At 37.5% G+C, this 21,500-nt stretch overlaps 5 protein-coding genes across 5 annotated transcripts; 4 read left to right on the forward strand and 1 right to left on the reverse strand.

Moving 5' to 3' along the window:
• The first annotated feature begins 1,689 nt into the window (after positions 1-1,689).
• LOC145908610 (microfibril-associated glycoprotein 4-like) lies at positions 1,690-3,962 on the forward strand. The gene is made up of 12 exons (XM_082995919.1): positions 1,690-1,770; positions 1,826-1,950; positions 2,010-2,046; positions 2,106-2,189; positions 2,341-2,424; positions 2,476-2,559; positions 2,624-2,665; positions 2,730-2,875; positions 2,986-3,082; positions 3,138-3,234; positions 3,305-3,369; positions 3,505-3,962. Exons 1-12 carry the CDS (start codon positions 1,746-1,748, stop codon positions 3,747-3,749), a joined length of 1,131 nt encoding a protein of 376 aa, XP_082852045.1. The 5' UTR covers positions 1,690-1,745; the 3' UTR covers positions 3,750-3,962.
• A 493-nt stretch (positions 3,963-4,455) lies between these two features.
• LOC145908711 (microfibril-associated glycoprotein 4-like) lies at positions 4,456-7,487 on the reverse strand. The gene is made up of 10 exons (XM_082996034.1): positions 7,414-7,487; positions 7,240-7,349; positions 7,151-7,181; positions 6,902-6,976; positions 6,765-6,839; positions 6,547-6,701; positions 5,835-5,931; positions 5,686-5,782; positions 5,562-5,626; positions 4,456-5,472 (listed from the first exon to the last, which is right to left on the reverse strand). The coding sequence occupies exons 1-10, from the start codon at positions 7,436-7,438 to the stop codon at positions 5,228-5,230; spliced, it is 975 nt and encodes a 324-aa protein (XP_082852160.1). The 5' UTR covers positions 7,439-7,487; the 3' UTR covers positions 4,456-5,227.
• Positions 7,488-8,959: 1,472 nt separating this feature from the next.
• On the forward strand, positions 8,960-10,661 carry LOC145908930 (microfibril-associated glycoprotein 4-like). Its single transcript, XM_082996250.1, has 9 exons — positions 8,960-9,103; positions 9,159-9,201; positions 9,256-9,330; positions 9,393-9,467; positions 9,531-9,685; positions 9,894-9,990; positions 10,050-10,146; positions 10,217-10,281; positions 10,417-10,661. Exons 1-9 carry the CDS (start codon positions 8,960-8,962, stop codon positions 10,659-10,661), a joined length of 996 nt encoding a protein of 331 aa, XP_082852376.1.
• A 2,643-nt stretch (positions 10,662-13,304) lies between these two features.
• Positions 13,305-15,296, forward strand: LOC145908931 (microfibril-associated glycoprotein 4-like). The gene is made up of 9 exons (XM_082996251.1): positions 13,305-13,314; positions 13,537-13,590; positions 13,650-13,733; positions 13,884-13,967; positions 14,273-14,424; positions 14,535-14,631; positions 14,687-14,783; positions 14,852-14,916; positions 15,052-15,296. Exons 1-9 carry the CDS (start codon positions 13,305-13,307, stop codon positions 15,294-15,296), a joined length of 888 nt encoding a protein of 295 aa, XP_082852377.1.
• Positions 15,297-16,584: 1,288 nt separating this feature from the next.
• LOC145908978 (vitamin D 25-hydroxylase-like) lies at positions 16,585-20,306 on the forward strand. The gene is made up of 9 exons (XM_082996294.1): positions 16,585-16,734; positions 16,929-17,074; positions 17,348-17,450; positions 17,649-17,758; positions 17,840-17,961; positions 18,254-18,378; positions 18,845-18,989; positions 19,218-19,381; positions 19,846-20,306. The coding sequence occupies exons 1-9, from the start codon at positions 16,672-16,674 to the stop codon at positions 20,158-20,160; spliced, it is 1,293 nt and encodes a 430-aa protein (XP_082852420.1). The 5' UTR covers positions 16,585-16,671; the 3' UTR covers positions 20,161-20,306.
• The last annotated feature ends 1,194 nt before the right edge of the window (positions 20,307-21,500 follow it).

A 21,500-nucleotide genomic window follows, 5' to 3' on the forward strand; every position in this document is an offset into this window, starting at 1 on the left:
CTTATAATTTCAACATACAACAGTAGCATACATATAAAGGATATATGCCATTTATAAACGTTTCAAATAAACTAAGCATAAACGGATGTCTGATTGCAATATTCGTCGCATTCAGAACCACATTGTATTGACAACAAAATATTACAAAAATAATAAGGGTGCGAAAAAGTTTTGATGGATTGTTACAAATTATACAATAAATGTTTCAGCAGCCGTACAACGGAGGTTACGAAAACACGCATCTGGCAATCGCCTACAGACCAAGCTGCGTCTCAAAAATCACTACCTTTCTCTGCACTGTTTACATGTCTCATCCCACATGCCGAGATTGGGATCATACAACAGCACATATACAGAAAGGTTAATAAGTCACTGTGATTCAAATGTGGAAGTAATCCTGCAAAGAAAACATGACCCAGCTCCAAACAAAAAGTATGAAAAATAAAATAGCAATTAAATCATTTGAAATCAAAGATGGCAATGCTTTGACCACAGTTCTGTATTAGCTCCATGATAGCACCTAGCGGACAATAATAAAAATAAATTTAACCGCTTGGAGGTGCTATGGCGCTTTCGGACTAAACAATACCACGAGAAACCCGATAATTGGCAGCATCGGTTAGCGCCCGACCCGAATACTTAGCAGAACACCTGATCGGGATTCGTGGCCAGGATATCGTTAGTTCAACCTGTTTGGGTTTGAAACCCAGTGTGACAACATGAATAAAAATATAAGCAAATTCCAATACGTGATGTAGCACCATAAACCACATGCCTCTCACCTCACATCCATAGGTTTATTTATTTTTACTGGAAACAGTGAGCGCATGGGCATATGACCCTATACATGTACAGAGCATATCCTGAGGGGGCTGTCTAGATTTTTTGAAAAAAAAGGTTTTGTATCACTGTAAGGATAAATCAATTAATATGTCTGTAAATCGGGACTAAGGCGGCAAAAGTTAAACGTCCACCATTACAGCGCATTTGCGCAGTAACAAATGTAGGCGTGCCCTCTGTATAAGTGGTTATTTCGGGTTATGTGCATCATCCCTTACACACAAACCTTATTTGTACGCAGGTTAGTGTAATGGACAGCACGGGAGTGCAGTGTATAAACTCCTACGTCTTACCAGCTTTGACGAATATGGTTATCGTGGTGTCTGCATTTGCGCACTTTGTCCAGAAAAAGGTCGATTGCATAACGGCCAAAACGTCGACCAAGAACACTATTTTTGCCAGAAGAGCTTGTGAATTTATTGAACATTATGTGTGGCAGCTTTAGCAACAAAATGTTTTGACGATATCCCATATATTGGGTGACATCCACAAGATTATAATTACCATTGTTCCCTATACTCAATACATTACCTTGTGTTACTGTTGTAATATACCAGGATTTGACAACTTTGAGAACGCCAAGTTTTCCTTAACAAACATTAAATAACATGAAGTTGCATATGTGATCAATCCGATTCGGTGGAGCAGGATTTTGGAATTGCATTGTTGTGAAAAATGTTGCAACTTCATTTGTTCCCACACGCAACCACCTCCAACTCGTTATAATGTAATGCACGTCACTAGCCGTATTAGCGTGGTATATCCTTACATGGCTGGGTGTTTTCTGATATCTGCTCCTACTTAAAGAGCAGTAAATGCTTTCCACAAGTCAGTGTCGTATGTAATACATAGAACTTAAGGCTAGCTGGCAGTTAGTGATTGATCAATCTACAAAATTTGCTGCAATGAATGCCTACGAAATGGAGTGCAGTAAGTATTTTGTTTCAAGAGGTAAATATTGTGACTTTTAGGTCGATGTTTTCAGGTGGGCAACAAGCAAAAGTGGATGAGAAGAAACCAACCTCAGGATGGAATTTGAAAGCCTTTGGTTTCGTGGTTGGATTTTTGTTCCTTCTTGTGTTTGGTGCATTGCTAGGTGTCTATGTCTTGGTACACAAGTTTTCTGTTTTCATTTTATTGTATGTATTACAGCAGACTTTTTTATTCAGGCTTCTTCCAATCAGTCAAAAAGAGCGGACATTGAAGGTAGGTGTTCCTTGTCATAAGTCTCAGCACCAAAAATTTGATGCATTCTTTAATTACAGCCGATAGCGGTACAACAATTAAAGAAACGAAAAAACAGGTTGATTTAATATTGGACTTGCAAACACATTTAAACGCCACAGAAGGTATGAAATTTGCAATCAACTAAACAATTTACCAAAGGTTTTTCTAGTTGTATGTTAAAAAAAATGTATCTTTCATTTACGCACAGTATAGTTATTCAACCTAATAACCCTGCTCCAGGCCACAATAACATGTTACTTAATTATATTGTAGTGATTATCAAACAAGCGAATGAACAAAACAAGAAACAAGCTAATTCTATTGTGGACTTACAAACTCGTCTGAATGTTACAGAAGGTATAGTAAACATGAGATGTTTTGTACTACTGCTATTTAATTATATTGTAGTAATCGTCAAACAAGCGAATGAACAAAACAAGAAGCAAGCCAATTTTATTGTGGACTTACAAAGTCGTCTAAATGTTACAGAAGGTAAAAAACATGCAACGACGCAGTTCGAAAAATAATAAGTAAAATTTTGTGTTTAATTGTACAGATGGACATTCACTTCTGCGTCAACGAATAAACGAATCAGAAAGTGAGCGTGTAGTTATGGCTAAAACCAAAACATAACATGTTTTAATACCTTCTGGTTTTTGCAGAATTTCTATACGGCCCCAAGTCATGCAATAATGTTACACCACACAACAACTCTGGTGGTATTTACACCATTTATCCAGTATGGGAATTGGGGAAAAATGGAGTCAAAGTCTATTGCGACTTTGTCACAGATGGTGGAGTTTGGTTGGTAAGAAGTTTAAATGCGGCCTTATTTGTGCGTGCACAAGTGGAAAAAGCTTGATTCGCGCGACAACCGAAATAGATTTTACTCCAATACTGAACATGACCAACTTCTAGGTTTTCCAAAAACGCAAAGACGGATCAGAAAATTTTAACAGAGGTTGGGAAGATTATGTGAAAGGATTTGGTATACTTGATGGAGAATTTTGGTTGGGTAAGTTACACTGCAGTGGCTTTCATCCGTAGTTTATGGATTTTTTTTTGTCAAGGCCTCGAATTTCTGCACAAAATAACATCAACTGGTCGGTTTGACCTACGGATTGATATGGAAGACTTTGACAGTGCCAAGCGTTACGCCTTGTATAGGTAAAATATATGTAGGGTACAGTAGTTCTGCTTGATTTCCAATAACAAACATGTATACGCTTATATTTAGCGATTTTTATGTTGGACGTGGTTCGAACTATGCTATGTTTTACAGTGGATATTCAGGAAATGCTGGTAAGCCTTCACGTTTATAATTTATTAAGTTACTTCGTCTAGTGGCTTTAATTTCAAAACAGTTACCGCACCATTAAACAACAGCGCCAGATTTGTTGGTGGGCATTGTCTGTTCGAGCAAGTTTTGATTTTTAGGCAATGGACTTAGGACTTCGGGAACTCGATTTTCGACCCACGACAGAGATCAAGACTCACTTTCAGGAAATTGTGCGGAGTTTTACAAAGGTGGTTGGTGGTTTGCAAACTGTCATTCAGGAAACCCAAATGGATTTTATTACGGAGGTCCGCATACTTCATACGCCGATGGAGTTTGTTGGGAGCCTTTTCGTGGATATCATTACTCACTTAAAAGTATTGACCTAAAATTGCGCCGTAAATAAAAACAAAACTGATTATTTTATGATATTCATTGATTTGAATTTGAATATTTGTTTGACTAAAAATGAAACATTAATAGCACCATCACTCGTACGAGTGTTACCTGTTAAGACTTTTCAGTCCAACTACATATAATCCTCCAAATGGGAAATAACCATCACTATTATAGCATACAAGTGATAACATAAGTTCGAGATAATAAACATGTTACTGTTTTCCGCATTTTAGTTCAGTTTATTGTTGTCAGAATTACAAATAATTTCCTTGTTCTTATGTTGTAATATATGCTTTTTAATGTTTACGCGCTGGCTGTTTGTGTTATAATGCATTGATTGAAGATGAACTCACTACTTTGTATTCATTCATTGTTCTAATAATAAACATCAATTGCTGTAATTTTGTTTTACATTTCTCGATTTAAAAAAAATAACTTCATCAAATACATTTATGTTCTGAGGAAACTTTCACCAACAAGCCAGGATGCACCTTTCAACAAAACAACATTTGCGTCAGACGTTCTGTAGCTAAGGGAATAATCCGATATCGAGATTCGTACGTGATCTAGATTCTTGCTTCTATTTTAAATATATTGCAGTAATCATTAGACAAACGAATTGACAAAACAACGAACAAGCAAACTTTATTATTGACTTACAAACTCGTCTGAAAGTAACAGAAGGTAGAAAACATATAACGATGCGGGCCGAACAATAATGTAATAAAGTTGTGTAATTAATATTTTAAATGTATCTCTACGACCAATATCAGTTTCCTGAATCAATTGTATCACTGTTGGACTTTTTCTTTCAATTTTAACATACAACAGTATAGCATACATATAAAGGATATATGCTATTGATAAACGTATTAAACAAACTGAGCGATGTCTGATTGCAATATTTGTGGCACGGAGCCTAATCTAACAAGTTAATATCATGTTATAATCTCAGAACCAGATTGTGTTGACAACAAAATATAACAAAAATATTAAGGGTGCGAAAAAGTACTTTTGATGGACTGTTACAAATTTTACAATGAATGTAAAAGCAGCCGTACAACGGAAGTTACCAAAACACGCATCTAGCAATCGCCTACAGACCAATCTGCGCCTTTCCGTGCACTGTTCATATGTCTCATCCTACATTTCGCGTTGGGGTCATACAACAGCATATAAAGTATATAATTTTTTTTTTAGAGTATAAAGAGACTGGCCCATATTGTTATTAACACTGTCATGTTAAAGCAAAATGACGTCACCACCCGCGCGAGCCTTATATGTGACGTCGGTCAGGTCAGCTCTTTATAATGATGGAGCTACACCAATCTCGTCAGTCAAACTGATGATGACATAAGTTTTTGTCGGAACGTCTTATTTTAACATGACAGTGTTAATAACAATATGGGCCAGTCTCTTTATACTCAGAATTATGAGAAAACCCGTGAGTTGTGTTCCTAAGCTTTTTTTAATTTTGTCAAATAATTATTTAATGCGAACTTTTAAATCAATGCTTTTAAGAGAGTACTTATAGCCACGGAAAGGTTGCCAACATACTCCATCGCCGTATGAAGTATGCGGACCTCCGTAATAGACACCATTTGGGTTTCCAAAGTGGCAATCTGCAAACCACCAACCACCTGTGTACACCTTTGCACAGTTACTTGCATGTGAGTCTTGATCTCTGTCGTGGGTCGAAAATCGAGTCCCAGTTGGTTCAAGTCCATTTCCTCAAAATTATAAAATTATATTTACCTAAAATTTTGCGTGCTTATAAGCAAACTCGCGACATTTCAAGTCTTTCAAGTTTGCGGTTTACCTGCAGTTCCTGAATATCCGCTGTAAAATATCTGATAGCCCGGCCCCCGTCCAATATAAAAGTCACTAAAATAAGTAATAACTTTAATTTTAAATAATTATTATTATGTTTTAAGACACTTTACTTGTACAAGGCGTAACGTTTGTCTCCATCAAAGTCTTCCATGTCAATTCTTAGGTCAAACCGACCAATGGCTGTCATTTTCTGAAGCTTTTCCAATCCTGAATTAAAAATGTATTGCCCCCAAAAAATGTCTCATGAAGTGCAACTCACCCATCCAAAACTCTCCGTCAAGTTTACCGAAACCGTTTACATAATCTTCCCAACCTCTGTTAAAGTTTTCTGAACCGTTTTTGCGTCTTTGGAAAACCTAATTCGTTCAGACACTTGTTTAAGCAGAATATTTGAAACCTATTAACAGTAAACCAAAAATTTATTCTCGATGCCAAGCTAGGTTGATTTTTCACATTTATAAGAGTTTATAGGCAATGAGAGCTGCAGACAGGGTGTACACGCACTGTTTCGACCTTTAAGGTCGCATATCATATGATTTGGGTGAAAGCCGAGCCGATAGCGCTATTGGATCCCAAACAGTTGTTTTGGCCATAGCGCGCTCCACGTGGTTCGTCTGTGTTGATTGGTGCCTAGTTTGGTACCCAACATGTCGACGATTGACCGAAAGGTACCACAAAGTGGAAATCTGTGTGCCTGCTAGCACAGTTCCATTTCAACAGCTGCACTGATGAGACCTTAATGGTCGAAACAGTGCGTGTATACACCCTGTCTGCAGCTCTCATTGATTATTATGACTCTTTTGCGCATATTATATGAGTTTGAATAAACAATGTACATTATTATATTTTATTATGGTACCACGTCTCCAGCAAACATAAGGGTGATCGGTGATTACGCAATTTCTACACTGTCACCCATACAGCTTATGCAAATGTCAATCATATACAACATCCCTCATGTCACTTCTTACCAACCAAACTCCACCGTTTGTAATAAAGTCGCAATAAACTTGCACCCCGGTTTTCCCGTATTGCCATCCTGGGTAAATTGTGTAAATATCACCAGTGTTCGACTTGTTATGTTGTGTGATGCTGGAAGGACAGAACCTTGGGCCGTATAGCAATCCTGCGAATCAGCAGCAACAAAGTTATTGTTGTTATTATTTTCGGCACAGAAAAAGCAACTCACTTTCTGTTTTGTTCAAACGTTGTTGCAGCTCTGCCAAGTTAAGTTGTTGCTCAGACACAAGAAGAGAGTATCTCGCTGCTCGTGTAAATGTAAAATTGAACAACAAATCTATCACATGTTCCCTGCATGTTTCATACCTTCCGTAGCATTCAAGCGACTTTGTAGCTCGAGAGTTAAATTATTCTGTCTTTCCTCTTCCTGGATGGTGTCACCTGCAAGGTAGCATTTTTTACATGTCTCATCCTACATGCCGCGTTGGGGTCATACAGCAGCACATATACAGAAAGGCTAAAAAGTCACAGGTATTCAAATCACACTGCAAGGTAGCTCCAGCAGTAATTAATGTGTGACTTGTCATTTGAAGTAATTGCATATAAAATACTCACCAACGTTGACTGAAGTGTTAGACTGAACCGCCTAAAAATGTAGTTATTACATACAAATGTGCTTAATCACTAAAAATAGCATTGCTTACCAATGTATATACTCCGACCAGACAACCACACACAAGAAGAAGTAGAAATCCAACAACGAAATCAAATTTTCTTAAATTAAAATTTGTGTTTCGTTTCTTGTTCGCCTCGTCTACAGATGGTGAAAAATCATATTTTAAATGGATGGGTTGTCTCGTTTTAGAACTAATACTTACGGTTGTCTTGTTCGTAAACATTCATGATTGCTAATGTTAAAATAATTATTTGACAACTGGACGGTATAGTAGCAGTGTCTCGAATCTTTATGTTGTAATTAAGATGTGTGGCAAAAAGTTACTTCAGCATGTCAGTGGGTGTATGTAGGAAAACAAACCTGATCATATCAGTAGGAAACCTCAATGTGTATTGTACATGCTCTGAACAAATAAATTCTACATGACGATGATCGGCAACAACTGTTGTTTAAAGCTTTTCTTTTGATAGAAAACATGTGACGTGTGAAAAATCAACAGTGCAGGTGGTAGTCAAACACATTGATTATTGTCTTTAGGCGAAGATACTGATCATGTATTTATGTTTTGAGCTGCGCCACGTTTGTTGTGTGAGTAGGTATAACATTCTCCGGTTGTCAGTGGGTAGAAACAAAACACAAGACGTTATAAGTGGAGAAAACAATCTAATGCGTGCGAGTAACCGCAGAGACAACATTACGATTTCCATGTAATAGCTTAACATAACCATGCAAATCGTTTATTGGAACAATGAATTTTTTTTCGCTGATTGTATTGATATATCTATTTGACTTTGCCGGCATTTAAATTTGTTAAACTTTCAGCTAATGCTGTAGATTAATTCGCACTATATCCACATGAATTTTACGGAAACAATTTATCTGAAAATGTCTTGAAGGGTGGAAAAGTGGGTAAACGTTATGTATCTGTAGGAGGACTATTATATTATATAGCTACAAAACAATAGTTGCTATCATTGCGTCGCTTTCTGAAAAATTAAATTTTTTTTTTATGTTTTGCGTTTTTTGACCACACCGAGATCCGAACCCAGGATATCAAGGACAGGAATTAGCTTTCACGTTGGCGGAATACGCCGCAACAGCGCCTAGTGGCCAAACACAAGCGGGATTGTTGTTCGCTTGAGTGTGCTATGAAGCAAATGCAGGTCAACAGTTGTTTTTATGCGTTGTCAAAATTCGAATCCCATTAACCATACAGAAAGCTCCAGAGCAGTTTACTTATGGATCTTGAATTGTTTTCATGGAGTCTGGTGTTTCTTTTTCACCCACAGATAAACAGGGAAGTGTTTCCTTCCCACAAAGCTAACAAGGCGCAGCTCAAGTCATACAAGTACATGATCAGTATCTTTGCATAAAGACAATAATCAATGTGTTTGACTAACACCTGCTTTGTTAAATTTTTAACACACCATATGTTTTTCATCGCGTGGAGAGCTTTAAAACAACAGTTTTTGCCGATCATCGTCATGTGGAAGTTATATGTTCAGAGCATGTACAATACACGTTATAAGGTTTTTCTACTGATATGACCAGATTTGTTTACCTGCATACGCCCACTGAAAAGCTGTAGTAACTGCTTGCCCCCTTTAGTAACTATCATTAGTGTATACATTAATACTCACAATAAGCACAACAGTTATATCACAGAAAACCTTAAGGTTTGTTGCAATGAATGTTTACGAACTTGACGGAAAGTATTTTGGTTTAAATGAGAAAGCCCACTACAAAACATGAACTTTCTTCCAAAAGCTGTGAATGAGGAAAGAACAGAGAAAAGTAAGCGGAACACAAACTCTAATCTGGAAAAATTTCATTTCGTTGTTGGATTTCTATTTTTGCTTGTGTGTGGTGGTCTGTTTGGCGCGTACTTCTTGGTAAGACATGATATTGTTGAATTATTGCATTTATTAGGTATGGTTTCTTGTTCAGGCGCTTCGGTCTAACACATCAGCTGACGTGGAAGCTGATGCAGGTATTTGCAATTATTGTAGGCCTAATAGTATGCACAGCTACAGCTAATGTACAGGTGACACCATCCAGGAAGAGGAAAGACAGAATAATTTAACTCTCGAGCTGCAAACTCGTTTGAATGCTACGGAAGGTATGAAACATGCAAGGAACAAGTGATAGATTTGTTGTTAACTTTTACATTCACACGAGCAGCGAGATACTCTCTTCTTGTGTCTGAGCAACAACTTAACTTGGCAGAGTTGCAACAACGTTTGAACAAAACAGAAAGTGAGTTGCTTCTTCTGCGCCGAAAATAATAACAACAATGACTTTGTTGCTGCTGATTCGCAGGATTGCTATACGGCCCCAGGTTCTGCCCTTCCAGCATCACACAACATAACAAGTCACACACTGGCGATATTTACACAATTTACCCAGGATGGCAATACGGGAAAACCGGGGTGCAAGTTTATTGCGACTTTATTACAAACGGTGGAGTTTGGTTGGTAAGAAGCGACATGAGGGATGTTGTATATGATTGTGGTTTGCACATACTTTTTATAATAAGTGATTCTATGAGTAACGCTTTGGAGAAGGCTTTTTTATTTGTGTAAGACCTAAACAGTGTGACGTTGGAAAGGACTTTACAGTATTGCGATAAATTTTTTCAAAAACACATATTCATTCTTAACAATGGTCTTCTGACCGAATTAGGTTTTCCAAAGACGCAAAGACGGTTCAGAAAATTTTACCAGAGGTTGGGAAGATTATGTGAAAGGATTCGGTAAACTTGATGGAGAATTTTGGATGGGTAAGTTAGCCTACAGTTCAGTGCCATTCCTATGTATTTTATGGATTTTTTTTGTCAAGGCCTCGAATTTCTGCACAAAATAACATCAACTGGTCGATTTGACCTAAGGATTGATATGGAAGACTTTGACGGTGCCAAGCGTTACGCCTTGTACAGGTAAAATATATGTAGGGTACAGTAGTTAGGCTTGATTTCCAATAACAAACATGCATACGTTTATATTTAGCGATTTTTATGTTGGACGTGGTTCGAACTATGCTATGTTTTATAGCGGATATTCAGGAAATGCTGGTAAGCCTTCACGTTTATAATTTATTAAGTTACTTCGTCTAGTGGCTTTAATTTCAAAACATTTACCGCACCATTAAACAACAACGTCAAACTTTTTGGTGTGCATTGTCTGTTCGAGTAAGTCTTGATTTTTAGGCAATGGACTTATGCCTTCTGGAACTCGGTTTTCGACCTACGATAGAGATCAAGACTCACATCCAGAAAACTGTTCGGAGAGATACAAAGGTGGTTGGTGGTTAGCAGACTGTCATTTAGGAAACCCAAATGGTTTTTATTACGGAGGTCCGCATACTTCTTATGCCGATGGAGTTTGTTGGCAGCCTTTCCGTGGATATCATTACTCACTTAAAAGTATTGACCTAAAGTTGCGCCGTAAATAAAAACAAAATTGATTATTTTGTGATATTTATTGATTTAAAATTGAATATTTGTTTGACAAAAATTGTAACATTAACGACACCATCACTCGTGCGAGTGTTACCTGTTATGACTAAGTCCAACTCCATAAAAATCCTCCAAGTGGGCAATAATCAACACTATTATAACATACTAATGATAACATAAGTTGGAGATAATAAACATGTTACTGTTATCCGCATTTTAGTTGAATTTATTGTTGTCAGAATCATAGGTAATGTCGTTGGAGGTGTTATTATGTTGTAATATATGCTTTTTAATGTTTACGCATTGACTTTTTTGTTTTGTATTGCTGTAATTGAAGACAAACTGATAACTTTATGTGCATTCATTTCTTTCAATAATAAACATAATTTTCTGTAATTTGTTTTATTTTTTTCGATTTAAAAAAAACTTCATCAAAATACATTTATGTTCTGAGGAAACTTCCACCAACAAGCCAGGATGCACCTTACAACAAAACAACCTTTGCGTCAGACGTTCTGTAGCTAAGGGAATAACCCGAGATCGAGATTCGTACGTGATCTAGATTCTTGTTATTTTAAATATATTGCAGTAATCATTAGACAAACGAATCAACAAAACAACGAACAAGCAAACTTTATTATGGACTTACAAACTCGCCTGAAAGTAACAGAAGGTAGAAAACATACAACGATGCGGGCCGAACAATAATGCAATTAAGTTGTGTAATTAGTATTTTGAATGTATCCCGACCACCAATACTTTTGCACGAGGAAAGCAATATGTTTTGTGAAATCACTTCTCCATGATACCAACCATGAAACTTGATTCGCCTCTTAACATTTAGCTTGCTGAATCAATTGTATCACTGTTGGACTTTTCCTTATAATTTCAACATACAACAGTAGCATACATATAAAGGATATATGCCATTTATAAACGTTTCAAATAAACTAAGCATAAACGGATGTCTGATTGCAATATTCGTCGCATTCAGAACCACATTGTATTGACAACAAAATATTACAAATATATTAAGGGTGCGAAAAAGTTTTGATGGACTGTTACAAATCATACAATAAATGTTTCAGCAGCCGTACAACGGAGGTTACGAAAACACGCATCTGGCAATCGCCTACAGACTAAGCTGCGTCTCAAAAATCACTACCTTTCTCTGCACTGTTTACATGTCTCATCCCACATGCCGAGATTGGGATCATACAACAGCACATATACAGAAAGGTTAATAAGTCACTGTGATTCAAATGAGGAAATAATCCTGCAAAGAAAACATGACCCAGCTCCAAACAAAAAGTATGAAAAATAAAATAGCAATTAAATCATTTGAAATCAAAGATGGCAATGCTTTGACCACATTTCTGTATTAGCTCCATGATAGCACCTAGCGGACAATAATAAAAATTAAATTAAACGCTTGGAGGTGCTATGGCGCTTTCGGACTAAACAATACCACGAGAAACCCGATAATTGGCAGCATCGGTTAGCGCCCGACCCGTATACTTAGCAGAACACCTGATCGGGATTCGTGGCCAGGATATCGTTAGTTCAACCTGTTTGGGTTTGAAACCCAGTGTGACAACATTAATAAAAATATAAGCAAATTCCAATACGTGATGTAGCACCATAAACCACATGCCTCTCACCTCACATCCATAGGTTTATTTATTTTTACTGGAAACAGTGAGCGCATGGGCATATGACCCTATACATGTACAGAGCATATCCTGAGGGGGCTGTCTAGATTTCTTGAAAAAAAAGGTTTTGTATCACTGTAAGGATAAATCAATTAATATGTCTGTAAATCGGGACTAAGGCGGCAAAAGTTAAACGGCCACCATTACAGCGCATTTGCGCAGTAACAAATGTAGGCGTGCCCTCTGTATAAGTGGTTATTTCGGGTTATGTGCATCATCCCTCAACACACAAACCTTATTTGTACGCAGGTTAGTGTAATGGACAGCACGGGAGTGCAGTGTATAAACTCCTACGTCTTACCAGCTTTGACGAATATGGTTATCGTGGTGTCTGCATTTGCGCACTTTGTCCAAAAAAGGTCGATTGCATAACGGCCAAAACGTCGACCAACAACACTATTTTTGCCAGAAGAGCTTGTGAATTTATTGAACATTATGTCTGGCAGCTTTAGCAACAAAATGTTTTGACGATATCCCATATATTGGGTGACATCCACAAGATTATAATTACCATTGTTCCCTATACTCAATACATTACCTTGTGCTACTGTTGTAATATACCAGGATTTGACAACTTTGAGAACGCCAAGTTTTCCTTAACAAACATTAAATAACATGAAGTTGCATATGTGATCAATCCGATTCGGTGGAGCAGGATTTTGGAATTGCATTGTTGTGAGAAATTTTGCAACTTCATTTGTTCCCACACGCAACCACCTCCAACTCGTTATAATGTAATGCACGTCACTAGCCATATTAGCGTGGTATCTCCTTACATGGCTGGGTGTTTTCTGATATCTGCTCCTACTTAAAGAGCAGTAAATGCTTTCCACAAGTCAGTGTCGCATGTAATACACAGAACTTAAGACTAGCTGGCAGTCAGTGATTGATAAATCTACAAAATTTGCTACTATGCATGCCTACGAAATGGAGTGCAGTAAGTATTTTGTTTCAAGAGGTAAATATTGTGATTTTTCAGTCGATGTTTTCAGGTGGTCAACAAGCAAAAATGGATGAGAAGAAACCAACCTCAGGATGGAATTTGAAAACCTTTGGTTTCGTGGTTGGATTTTTGTTCCTTCTTGTGTTTGGTGCATTGCTAGGAGTCTATGTCTTGGTACACAAGTTTTCTGTTTTCATTTTATTGCATGTATTGCAGCAGATTTTTTTGTTCAGGCTTTTTCCAATCAGTCAAAAAGATCGGACATTGAAGGTAGGTGTTCCTTGTCACAAGTCTCAGCACCAAAAATTTGATGCATTCTTTAATTACAGCCGATAGCGGTACAACAATTAAAGAAACGAAAAAACAGGTTGATTTAATATTGGACTTGCAAACACATTTAAACGCCACAGAAGGTATGAAATTTGCAATCAACTAAACAATTTACCAAAGGTTTTTCTAGTTGTATGTTAAAAAAATGTATCTTTCATTTACGTACAATATAGTTATTCAACCTAATAACCCTGCTCCAGGCCACAATAACATGTTACTTAATTATATTGTAGTGATTATCAAACAAGCGAATGAACAAAACAAGAAACAAGCTAATTCTATTGTGGACTTACAAACTCGTCTGAATGTTACAGAAGGTATAGTAAACATGAGATGTTTTGTGCTACTGCTATTTAATTATATTGTAGTAATCATCAAACAAGCGAATGAACAAAACAAGAAACAAGCCAATTTTATTGTGGACTTACAAAGTCGTCTAAATGTTACAGAAGGTAAAAAACATGCCACGACGCGGTTCGAAAAATAACAAGTTAAATTGTGTGTTTAATTGTACAGATGGACATTCACTTCTGCGTCAACGATTAAACGAATCAGAAAGTGAGCATGTAGTTATGCCTAAAAGCAAAACATAACATGTCTTAATACCTTCTGTTTTTTGCAGAATTGCTATACGGCCCCAAGTCATGCGATAATGTTACACCACGCAACAACTCCCAAACTGGTGGTATTTACACCATTTATCCAGTATTGGAATTGGGAAAAAATGAAGTCAAAGTTTATTGCGACTTTGTCACGGACAGTGGAGTTTGGTTGGTAAGAAGTTTAAATGAGGCCTTATCTGTGTGTGCACAAGTGGAAAAAGCTTGATTCGCGCGACAACCGAAATAGATTTTACTCTAATACTGAACATAACCAACTTCTAGGTTTTCCAAAGACGCAAAGACGGATCAGAAAATTTTACCAGAGGTTGGGAAGATTATGTGAAAGGATTCGGTAAACTTGATGAAGAATTTTGGTTGGGTGAGTTGCACTGCAATGACTTTTGTGCGTAGTTTATGGATTTTTTTTTGTCAAGGCCTCGAATTTCTGCACAAAATAACATCAACTGGCAGGTTTGACCTAAGGATTGACATGGAAGACTTTGACGGTGCCAAGCGTTACGCCTTGTATAGGTAAAATATATAGGGTACAGTAGTTATGCTTGATTTCTAATAACAAACATGTATACGTTTATATTTAGCGATTTTTATGTTGGACGTGGTTCGAACTATTCTATGTTTTATAGCGGATATTCAGGAAATGCTGGTAAGCCTTCACGTTTATAATTTATTAAGTTACTTCGTCTAGTGGCTTTAATTTCAAGACAGTTACCGCACCATTAAACAACAGCGCCAGATTTGTTGGTGGGCATTGTCTGTTCGAGCAAGTCTTGGTTTTTAGGCAATGGACTTAAGTCGTCGGGAACCCCGTTTTCGACCCACGACAGAGATCAAGACTCACTTCCAGGAAACTGTGCGGAGACGTACAAAGGTGGTTGGTGGTTTGCAGACTGTCATTTAGGAAACCCAAATGGTTTTTATTACGGAGGTTCCCACACTTCTTATGCCGATGGAGTTAGTTGGCTGCCTTTCCGTGGTGATTATTACTCACTTAAAAGTATTGACCTAAAATTGCGCCGTAAATAAAAACAAAACTGATTATTTTATGATATTCATTGATTTCAATTGAATATTTGTTTGACTAAAAATATAACATTAATGGCACCATCACTCATACGAGCGTTACCTGTTATGACTTTTCAGTCCAACTCCATATAAATCCTTCAAATGGGCAATAACCAATACCATTGCAGCCTACTAATGATAACATAAGTTCGAGACGTTTATAATAAACATGTTACTGTTATCCGCATTTTAGGTTAGTTTATTGTTGTCAGAATTATAAGTAATGTCTTTATTCTTGTTGTAATATATGCTTTTTAATGTTTACGCACTGGCTGTTTGTGTTTTAATTTAGTGATTGAAGATGAACTCACTACTTTATGTGCATTCATTGCTTCCAACAATAGATATAATTTGCAGTGATTTTGTTTCATATTTATGGCTTTTAAATAAATAACTTTCATGTTCTGAGGAAACCTACATCATCAAGCCAGGTAGCGCCTTTTAACAAAACAACTTTCGAGTCAAAATAATCCGTGATCAAAATTCGTGCATGATAGAAACTCGTGCGCAGGATAACCACTGTTCGGATGGCAAGATTTAAAAAGGTGTTTAAAAACCGACATGCCATGCAATCATACAATCTAAAAACGGGTATTGAAGTTCGTGGCGCAACAAAAATTATCCTATTTGTATTTCTTTGCCTAAGAATAGCAACCGACAAGCTATTTCCACAATCGGTAAAAAACTTCAAGACTTGAAAGCGAAATCATTGGGACAATTCGACAACGCAATAGTGGGCGTAATGCCTGGATTCGCTTGAGCGCAGACAAGACCAATTTAAAGCGTGCCATTTGCACATGCCAGCACTTTTCGCCCTCGGGCTGCCAAGCAGTAGGGTGCGGTTGCTGGCAAGCTACTTGCTACCATAATAGTCATTATTTTGATATGAAAGGATACCAGTTTAAGGATTAGTACAGTGTCAAATGCAAGTATCTGTTGACGTTTTAAAAGTTAAGTTTACACAAAGTAAACAACAGCCAGCAATTGGTTTACATCAGAACTTTGAACAGGAGAAACAGGGCTGACTGTGTAAACAACCAGACTTAACCATTGGTTGACATTAATAAACTGACGCTGTGTTTACTTTGTTAGAGCTACTTGAACGGAAGGCAGCATGGCTGCTGTAGAGCTTATCCAGCAGATTTGGAGTATTCTCAGTTTCTGGAACCTGTTGCTTCTTTTAGTAACCCTACTGTATTTTTACTGGTGGCGTCGCCCGAATGCCCGATATCCCCTGGGACCGAGGGGATTTCCACTTTTGGGGGTCTTACCATTCCTGGGAAAGTACCCGGGCGAGACTTTCAAGAAATGGAGTTTAGAAAAGTATGGCCCAGTCATGTCAGTAAGACTGGGTCGCGAGGACGCCGTTGTATTGAACACATTTGAAGCAGTAAACCAGGTGATTGCTTTAATTGATAAGTGGCGTTTGGCGTTAGCTAAGTTTGTTTGTGTTTAAACCTTTAGTTTATCACATCTCATACGCTTACGGTGCAATATTGCTGCTGCTTACAGATTGAATTCGTGACCGATGTAGATTTTTTTACTTGTTTTTCGTTCAAAACTTTTCACATATATACACGGTTGTACGTTTAGGCATTCGTGAAGCAAGGTTCTGCCTTTTCGGACCGACCTTACATGGCCATATTCTGTTCCTTGATCGGAAAAAGTGGAGTTTCGTTTCTTAACTACAACGACGACTTTAAGATACAGAAGCATTTCGGCCTTAGGTTTTTGCGGGAGTAAGTTATAGTGATTTATGAAAGAAAAGAAACAATTATGCGAATTGTTTATATGTTATGAACATTAGTATATCTACTTAATACACCTTATTTGTCAACTACAGACCTTGACACAAAGGTTCATCAATACGTGAAAATTTAAAACTTTCTTCTTTCACAATAGTTTTCTTCGTCGTTTCCAATGCGAATATAGCGTCCTAGAATAAGTTGTTACGTAATGCCACCACTATAAAAAGTTGCAAATCTGACTCTGTTGTTTTCTGTTTGCTTCAGTAAAGGTTTGGCTCGAAAAAAGATGGAGGATCTTATTAATAAAGAAGGGGATGCATTTGTTAAGTTCATCAAACAACACGGCACCAGGCCATTAAATCTTAAGGTAATTAAATAGTGATTCTCTCTACACCACTTATTAAAGCTAATTTGTGAATTTGTTGAGAAATAACACTTTACATCTAAAAGCAATTTAACACCCGGCAACAGAAAGTAGTCAGTAGTTGAAAGACATCACAATACTCAAGTATTACGTGATAATTCCATGACATGATTTGCCCCATTCGTGAAAATTTTTGTGTAGGAATATCTCTACTGGGTTACCTCAAATGTTGTATCCAAGTTTACTTTGGGCAAACGGCACGATTACGACGAACCGGCATTTCGTGAAGTTTTGGAAGCCATATCAATGCTGTAAGACTTGAGGCTTGATCGCTTAATATGTTGTGTAAAGTGTGCTTTGTATCTTGTCAGTGTCTAAGTTTCTGGTTTTAGGTTTACAGACCCCGAAACATCGGGTCGAATGAATGTGATTAACCAGTACGCATTTCTTGCCAAAGTCCCTTGGTTTAAACAAGCCATGGACAAATACGAAAGCCGGATGCAAACGATTATTGGTAAATATTGCCTCAAATGATTGTTTTATAAAATGTCCCCACCGAGTCATGCAATGATAAATAAAATTTTTCTTCGATAAATAAAGCTTTTTCTGATATTGCAGGAATCTGCAGAGCCTCGTATTCAACATAAAATGCACTATTTTTCATATCACTGCCGAAAAGCTGCGAACAAAATCCCAAAGCTTTTCGTTGATGTTAACTGCAATTTCGTACAAAAAGTTGTACTTCTATTCTTCACAGAACACGTTGGTGTCAAAAATGAAAACTGACGTGCATTTGGATTTTGCAGATTACTGCAACAAGAACATAAAAGATCACAAGGAAAAATTTGATCCAGAAAATGTGGATGACTTTATTGATTCGTTTCTCTACGAAGCCAAGTTTGGAAAAGAACACACAAGATCATCGTTTACTGTAAGCGAATATTTAACCTCAGATGTTTTCAGTAAGGTTATGAAGCAAGTAAATATTTTAGTTTAATATGCATTTGACATCAACAGTCCGGAAATAAGTTAGTTGCATTTTTGGCAAATTTTGCTCATACGAATATACAATCTTTGATTCCAGATAGAATTAAATCTTACAAACATGCGTCGTCAACCTTTTCAAAACAGGTTCCACTTTGCACACCGATACTTTTTGTATAAAGCTGTGACACTTTTGATTACAATAAATATGAAATGGGAAATATTTCAGGTGTCATGAATATCCTGCACTTTCAACAGCAATGAACTTCTACTCTATAGAAAAGAAACTACGATTCGAAGCATAATTTTAACACTTCCGCAAACTAGTAACTTACTTACGTTTCAGCCTCTATCATTGACACCATACAGAATTTTTGTGGATAATTTTGTTAAAACTTCTGATTTTGGTTCAGGATAAACAACTGATTGGCTTCTGTCGTGATCTGTTCGTAGCCGGATCTGAAACGAGTAGCACGACTCTTACCTGGTTCTTTGTGTTTTACCTCAATTTCCCCGAGTATCGCAAAATAATCGATTCAGAAATTAATGAAACTTTTGGTAAGTTTAAATATACAACAATTTGCGGCAACAATATGTGATTACAAATAGTAGTTGTGTAAGATAGGTTGTCGAAGGATAAACACAATGGTATGAACGTCATCAGAATACTTAGTTTGGCGAAAGACTAATGTGTGGATGTGTGGATAGCGTATGTTGTTATACTAAAGAAAAGTTGCATCATGTAAAAAAGTTACATAAACTTGTCTCATACACGCGTTTTACCAGGTGAAGGAGAAAATCCATCAATGTCAAAGAAAGATAAGTTGCCGATCACATGCGCTTTTCTGCAAGAGGTTACAAGATGCAGAACCCTTGCGCCCTTTGGTATACTACATGCAACTGGAGAAACGTGTGAATTGATGGGATACATAATTCCAAAGGGAACAACTGTGAGTCATGTGTTTGTATAATAGCTTCGTTGAATCAAATACGTCATACACCAGACAGGGAAAATAACCGCATATCTTGACGTAAACGAAGTGGGAGTGTTAAAAGGCCTTCTTACGCTTGTTTATCACGATAGTGCCGGCGGTATCCTGTTCGGGGCGTTTACTGAACTGAATACAAATGATTACCCGTTTTCTGAAGGTTCTTGTTCTCCCACGATATTGTATTTACTGTTTGTTAGTTGCCAGTACCATGCTCAACCATCAAATTAGTATTATTGCCAGTACGTCGCCTCTCACGCATCTATACTCAGTTCGATGCTCGTGTGACATTGGTGACGTCAGGTATTACGTAAGAAATACGCGCTGCAATAACTTTAATCCGAAAAAGGTATCAACATGACAAAGCACACTTGGATCCGACTAGAATGCAATTTTTTTCGCAGCTAAAAACTCTTTTAACTTAGGTTATCCCCAATTTGCAAGGAGTGCACATGGATCCAAATACGTGGCCAAATCCTGAAGAATTCAATCCTCATCGACACATTGACGAAGATGGAAAGTTCGTCCCTTCCAGCAAAGTCATTCCTTTTTCGATTGGCGCTAGATTTTGTCTGGGCGAAAGTTTGGCCAGGGCTGAAGTTTTCCTGATTTTCGTGAAAGTAATTCAACATTTCCACCTTAGACCAGCCGAGGGTCTACCGCCATTCGATAATCCCCACATGACTATTGTATTATCGCCTCAGGAATGTGTGGTTTGCGCTGAGCTTAAACACCATTGAGAACTGATCGCTCACTCATGCGTTTGGTATTACTGAATTCAGGGGTGATTTTCCTTTTTCAAATTGCATGTGTATGTCATTTGGTTGGTTATCACATTTCACCTCAAAATATACTTGTGCTCTTTCCAACGTTGGCAAGGTATGTGTAGCACACGTAATTCCGTGAGACAATGTTTTAAACATATACTGTAAAAAGCAATATAAATTGTAAATCCTTGTTCGGTGTTGTGTACAATTTCCATGCCAATAGCGATTTTTTTGTTTTGCCTTAGCGGAATAAAACCACCACCTGACGTATTTGGCATGTTTGCATTTTGTACACGACGCTGCAATTTGTTCCCTCCACTATGCTCAGCACATCACTGTGTGTTTAACCCTGGTCGTCGGTAGCTTTCTAGCACTTGAGTGTCAACACACAGATCTTGGTCGATCGAAAGTGTTATCTGCTCATGTGACGTAAACCAATTTCTTTCTGACTAACTGTATGGGTGGTAAACATCGAAAAAGGAAGCGATGCTGTTAATCAACGCTTTCATAAAGGAGGTTTCAAGATGTAGAACCCTGGCTTCTTTCTTTTGCTCCATGAAACCGCATCAACATGTCAACTTATGGGACACGTCATCCCAAAAGGAACTAAAGTAATTTTCACAGCTTTCAAACTATGATTAAATGTATTCAGGTTAAACACTTTCTATTTATGTGAAAATTAAGCAGCATCAAAAAATTTTAACCCGATTGTAACAGTTAGCATTTGTCCTCGAGAATGTACTGTTCAAGTACAGCCCAGACACTGAAACTTGTCCTGGACTAATTTCTGCAACTAATACATGGTTAAGTGTTATTCTTGCTGCCAGGCATTGTAATTTTAAAGAACTGTTTTTCTAGCATAAGGTTACGAGATTGTTGTTATACAAGCGGTGCCAATGTTATCTACTCATAATTCACTGAGTTGGTGAGCTAATCCGGAATTTGTAAGCTTTAATTCATCACGATTCTTTGTTTGGGCGAACAGTGTTTGTTTTATAAAAATATAAGATTGAATGTACTTTTCTCTAGGTGTTGAGTATTATTAGAAAGGCTCGTAAGTGTTCCTCGTGGAATTATTGGACATGTGATAGATACGTACATATACCAACGTGGTAAAGCGCATCTGCAACAGCTCAACTTGTACCGCGCTCTGTTGTCGAAGCAAAAAACTCAATACCGGTCGACAGAGTTTCGTCGGAATCAACTCCCAATCTACGTGTTGTGGGCCAACCGCCGTATGAGATATGTCAACAAATAATACATTGGGAGCAAGTGATGACAAAGCATTATGATTCATTGCATGTTCAACACCC

The sequence above is a fragment of the Ascidia mentula genome, chromosome 7, assembly GCF_947561715.1.
Source record: "Ascidia mentula chromosome 7, kaAscMent1.1, whole genome shotgun sequence".
Taxonomy (NCBI): domain Eukaryota; kingdom Metazoa; phylum Chordata; class Ascidiacea; order Phlebobranchia; family Ascidiidae; genus Ascidia; species Ascidia mentula.

What these genes read in the sequence shown, in the direction of transcription:
- LOC145908610 (XM_082995919.1), top strand. Translation starts at nt 1,746, where the DNA reads ATGAATGCCTACGAAATGGAGTGCA. An exon ending in TGATGGAGAATTTTGGTTGG is followed by an intron (nt 3,083 to 3,137) that starts GTAAGTTACACT and finishes TTTTTTGTCAAG; the next exon opens with GCCTCGAATTTCTGCACAAA. An exon ending in AAGCGTTACGCCTTGTATAG is followed by an intron (nt 3,235 to 3,304) that starts GTAAAATATATG and finishes GCTTATATTTAG; the next exon opens with CGATTTTTATGTTGGACGTG.
- LOC145908978 (XM_082996294.1), top strand. Translation starts at nt 16,672, where the DNA reads ATGTCAGTAAGACTGGGTCGCGAGGACGCCGTTGTATTGAACACATTT. An exon ending in CCGGATGCAAACGATTATTG is followed by an intron (nt 17,962 to 18,253) that starts GTAAATATTGCC and finishes TGGATTTTGCAG; the next exon opens with ATTACTGCAACAAGAACATA. An exon ending in AGAAATTAATGAAACTTTTG is followed by an intron (nt 18,990 to 19,217) that starts GTAAGTTTAAAT and finishes GCGTTTTACCAG; the next exon opens with GTGAAGGAGAAAATCCATCA.
- LOC145908931 (XM_082996251.1), top strand. An exon ending in AAGCGTTACGCCTTGTATAG is followed by an intron (nt 14,784 to 14,851) that starts GTAAAATATATA and finishes GTTTATATTTAG; the next exon opens with CGATTTTTATGTTGGACGTG. An exon ending in CGGATATTCAGGAAATGCTG is followed by an intron (nt 14,917 to 15,051) that starts GTAAGCCTTCAC and finishes CTTGGTTTTTAG; the next exon opens with GCAATGGACTTAAGTCGTCG.
- LOC145908711 (XM_082996034.1), bottom strand. Translation starts at nt 7,438, where the DNA reads ATGAATGTTTACGAACAAGACAACC. An exon ending in TGGTCGGAGTATATACATTG is followed by an intron (nt 7,182 to 7,239) that starts GTAAGCAATGCT and finishes CTACATTTTTAG; the next exon opens with GCGGTTCAGTCTAACACTTC. An exon ending in TCGCTTGAATGCTACGGAAG is followed by an intron (nt 6,840 to 6,901) that starts GTATGAAACATG and finishes TTACACGAGCAG; the next exon opens with CGAGATACTCTCTTCTTGTG.
- LOC145908930 (XM_082996250.1), top strand. Translation starts at nt 8,960, where the DNA reads ATGAACTTTCTTCCAAAAGCTGTGAATGAGGAAAGAACAGAGAAAAGT. An exon ending in TGTTTGGCGCGTACTTCTTG is followed by an intron (nt 9,104 to 9,158) that starts GTAAGACATGAT and finishes TTTCTTGTTCAG; the next exon opens with GCGCTTCGGTCTAACACATC. An exon ending in ACGTTTGAACAAAACAGAAA is followed by an intron (nt 9,468 to 9,530) that starts GTGAGTTGCTTC and finishes GCTGATTCGCAG; the next exon opens with GATTGCTATACGGCCCCAGG.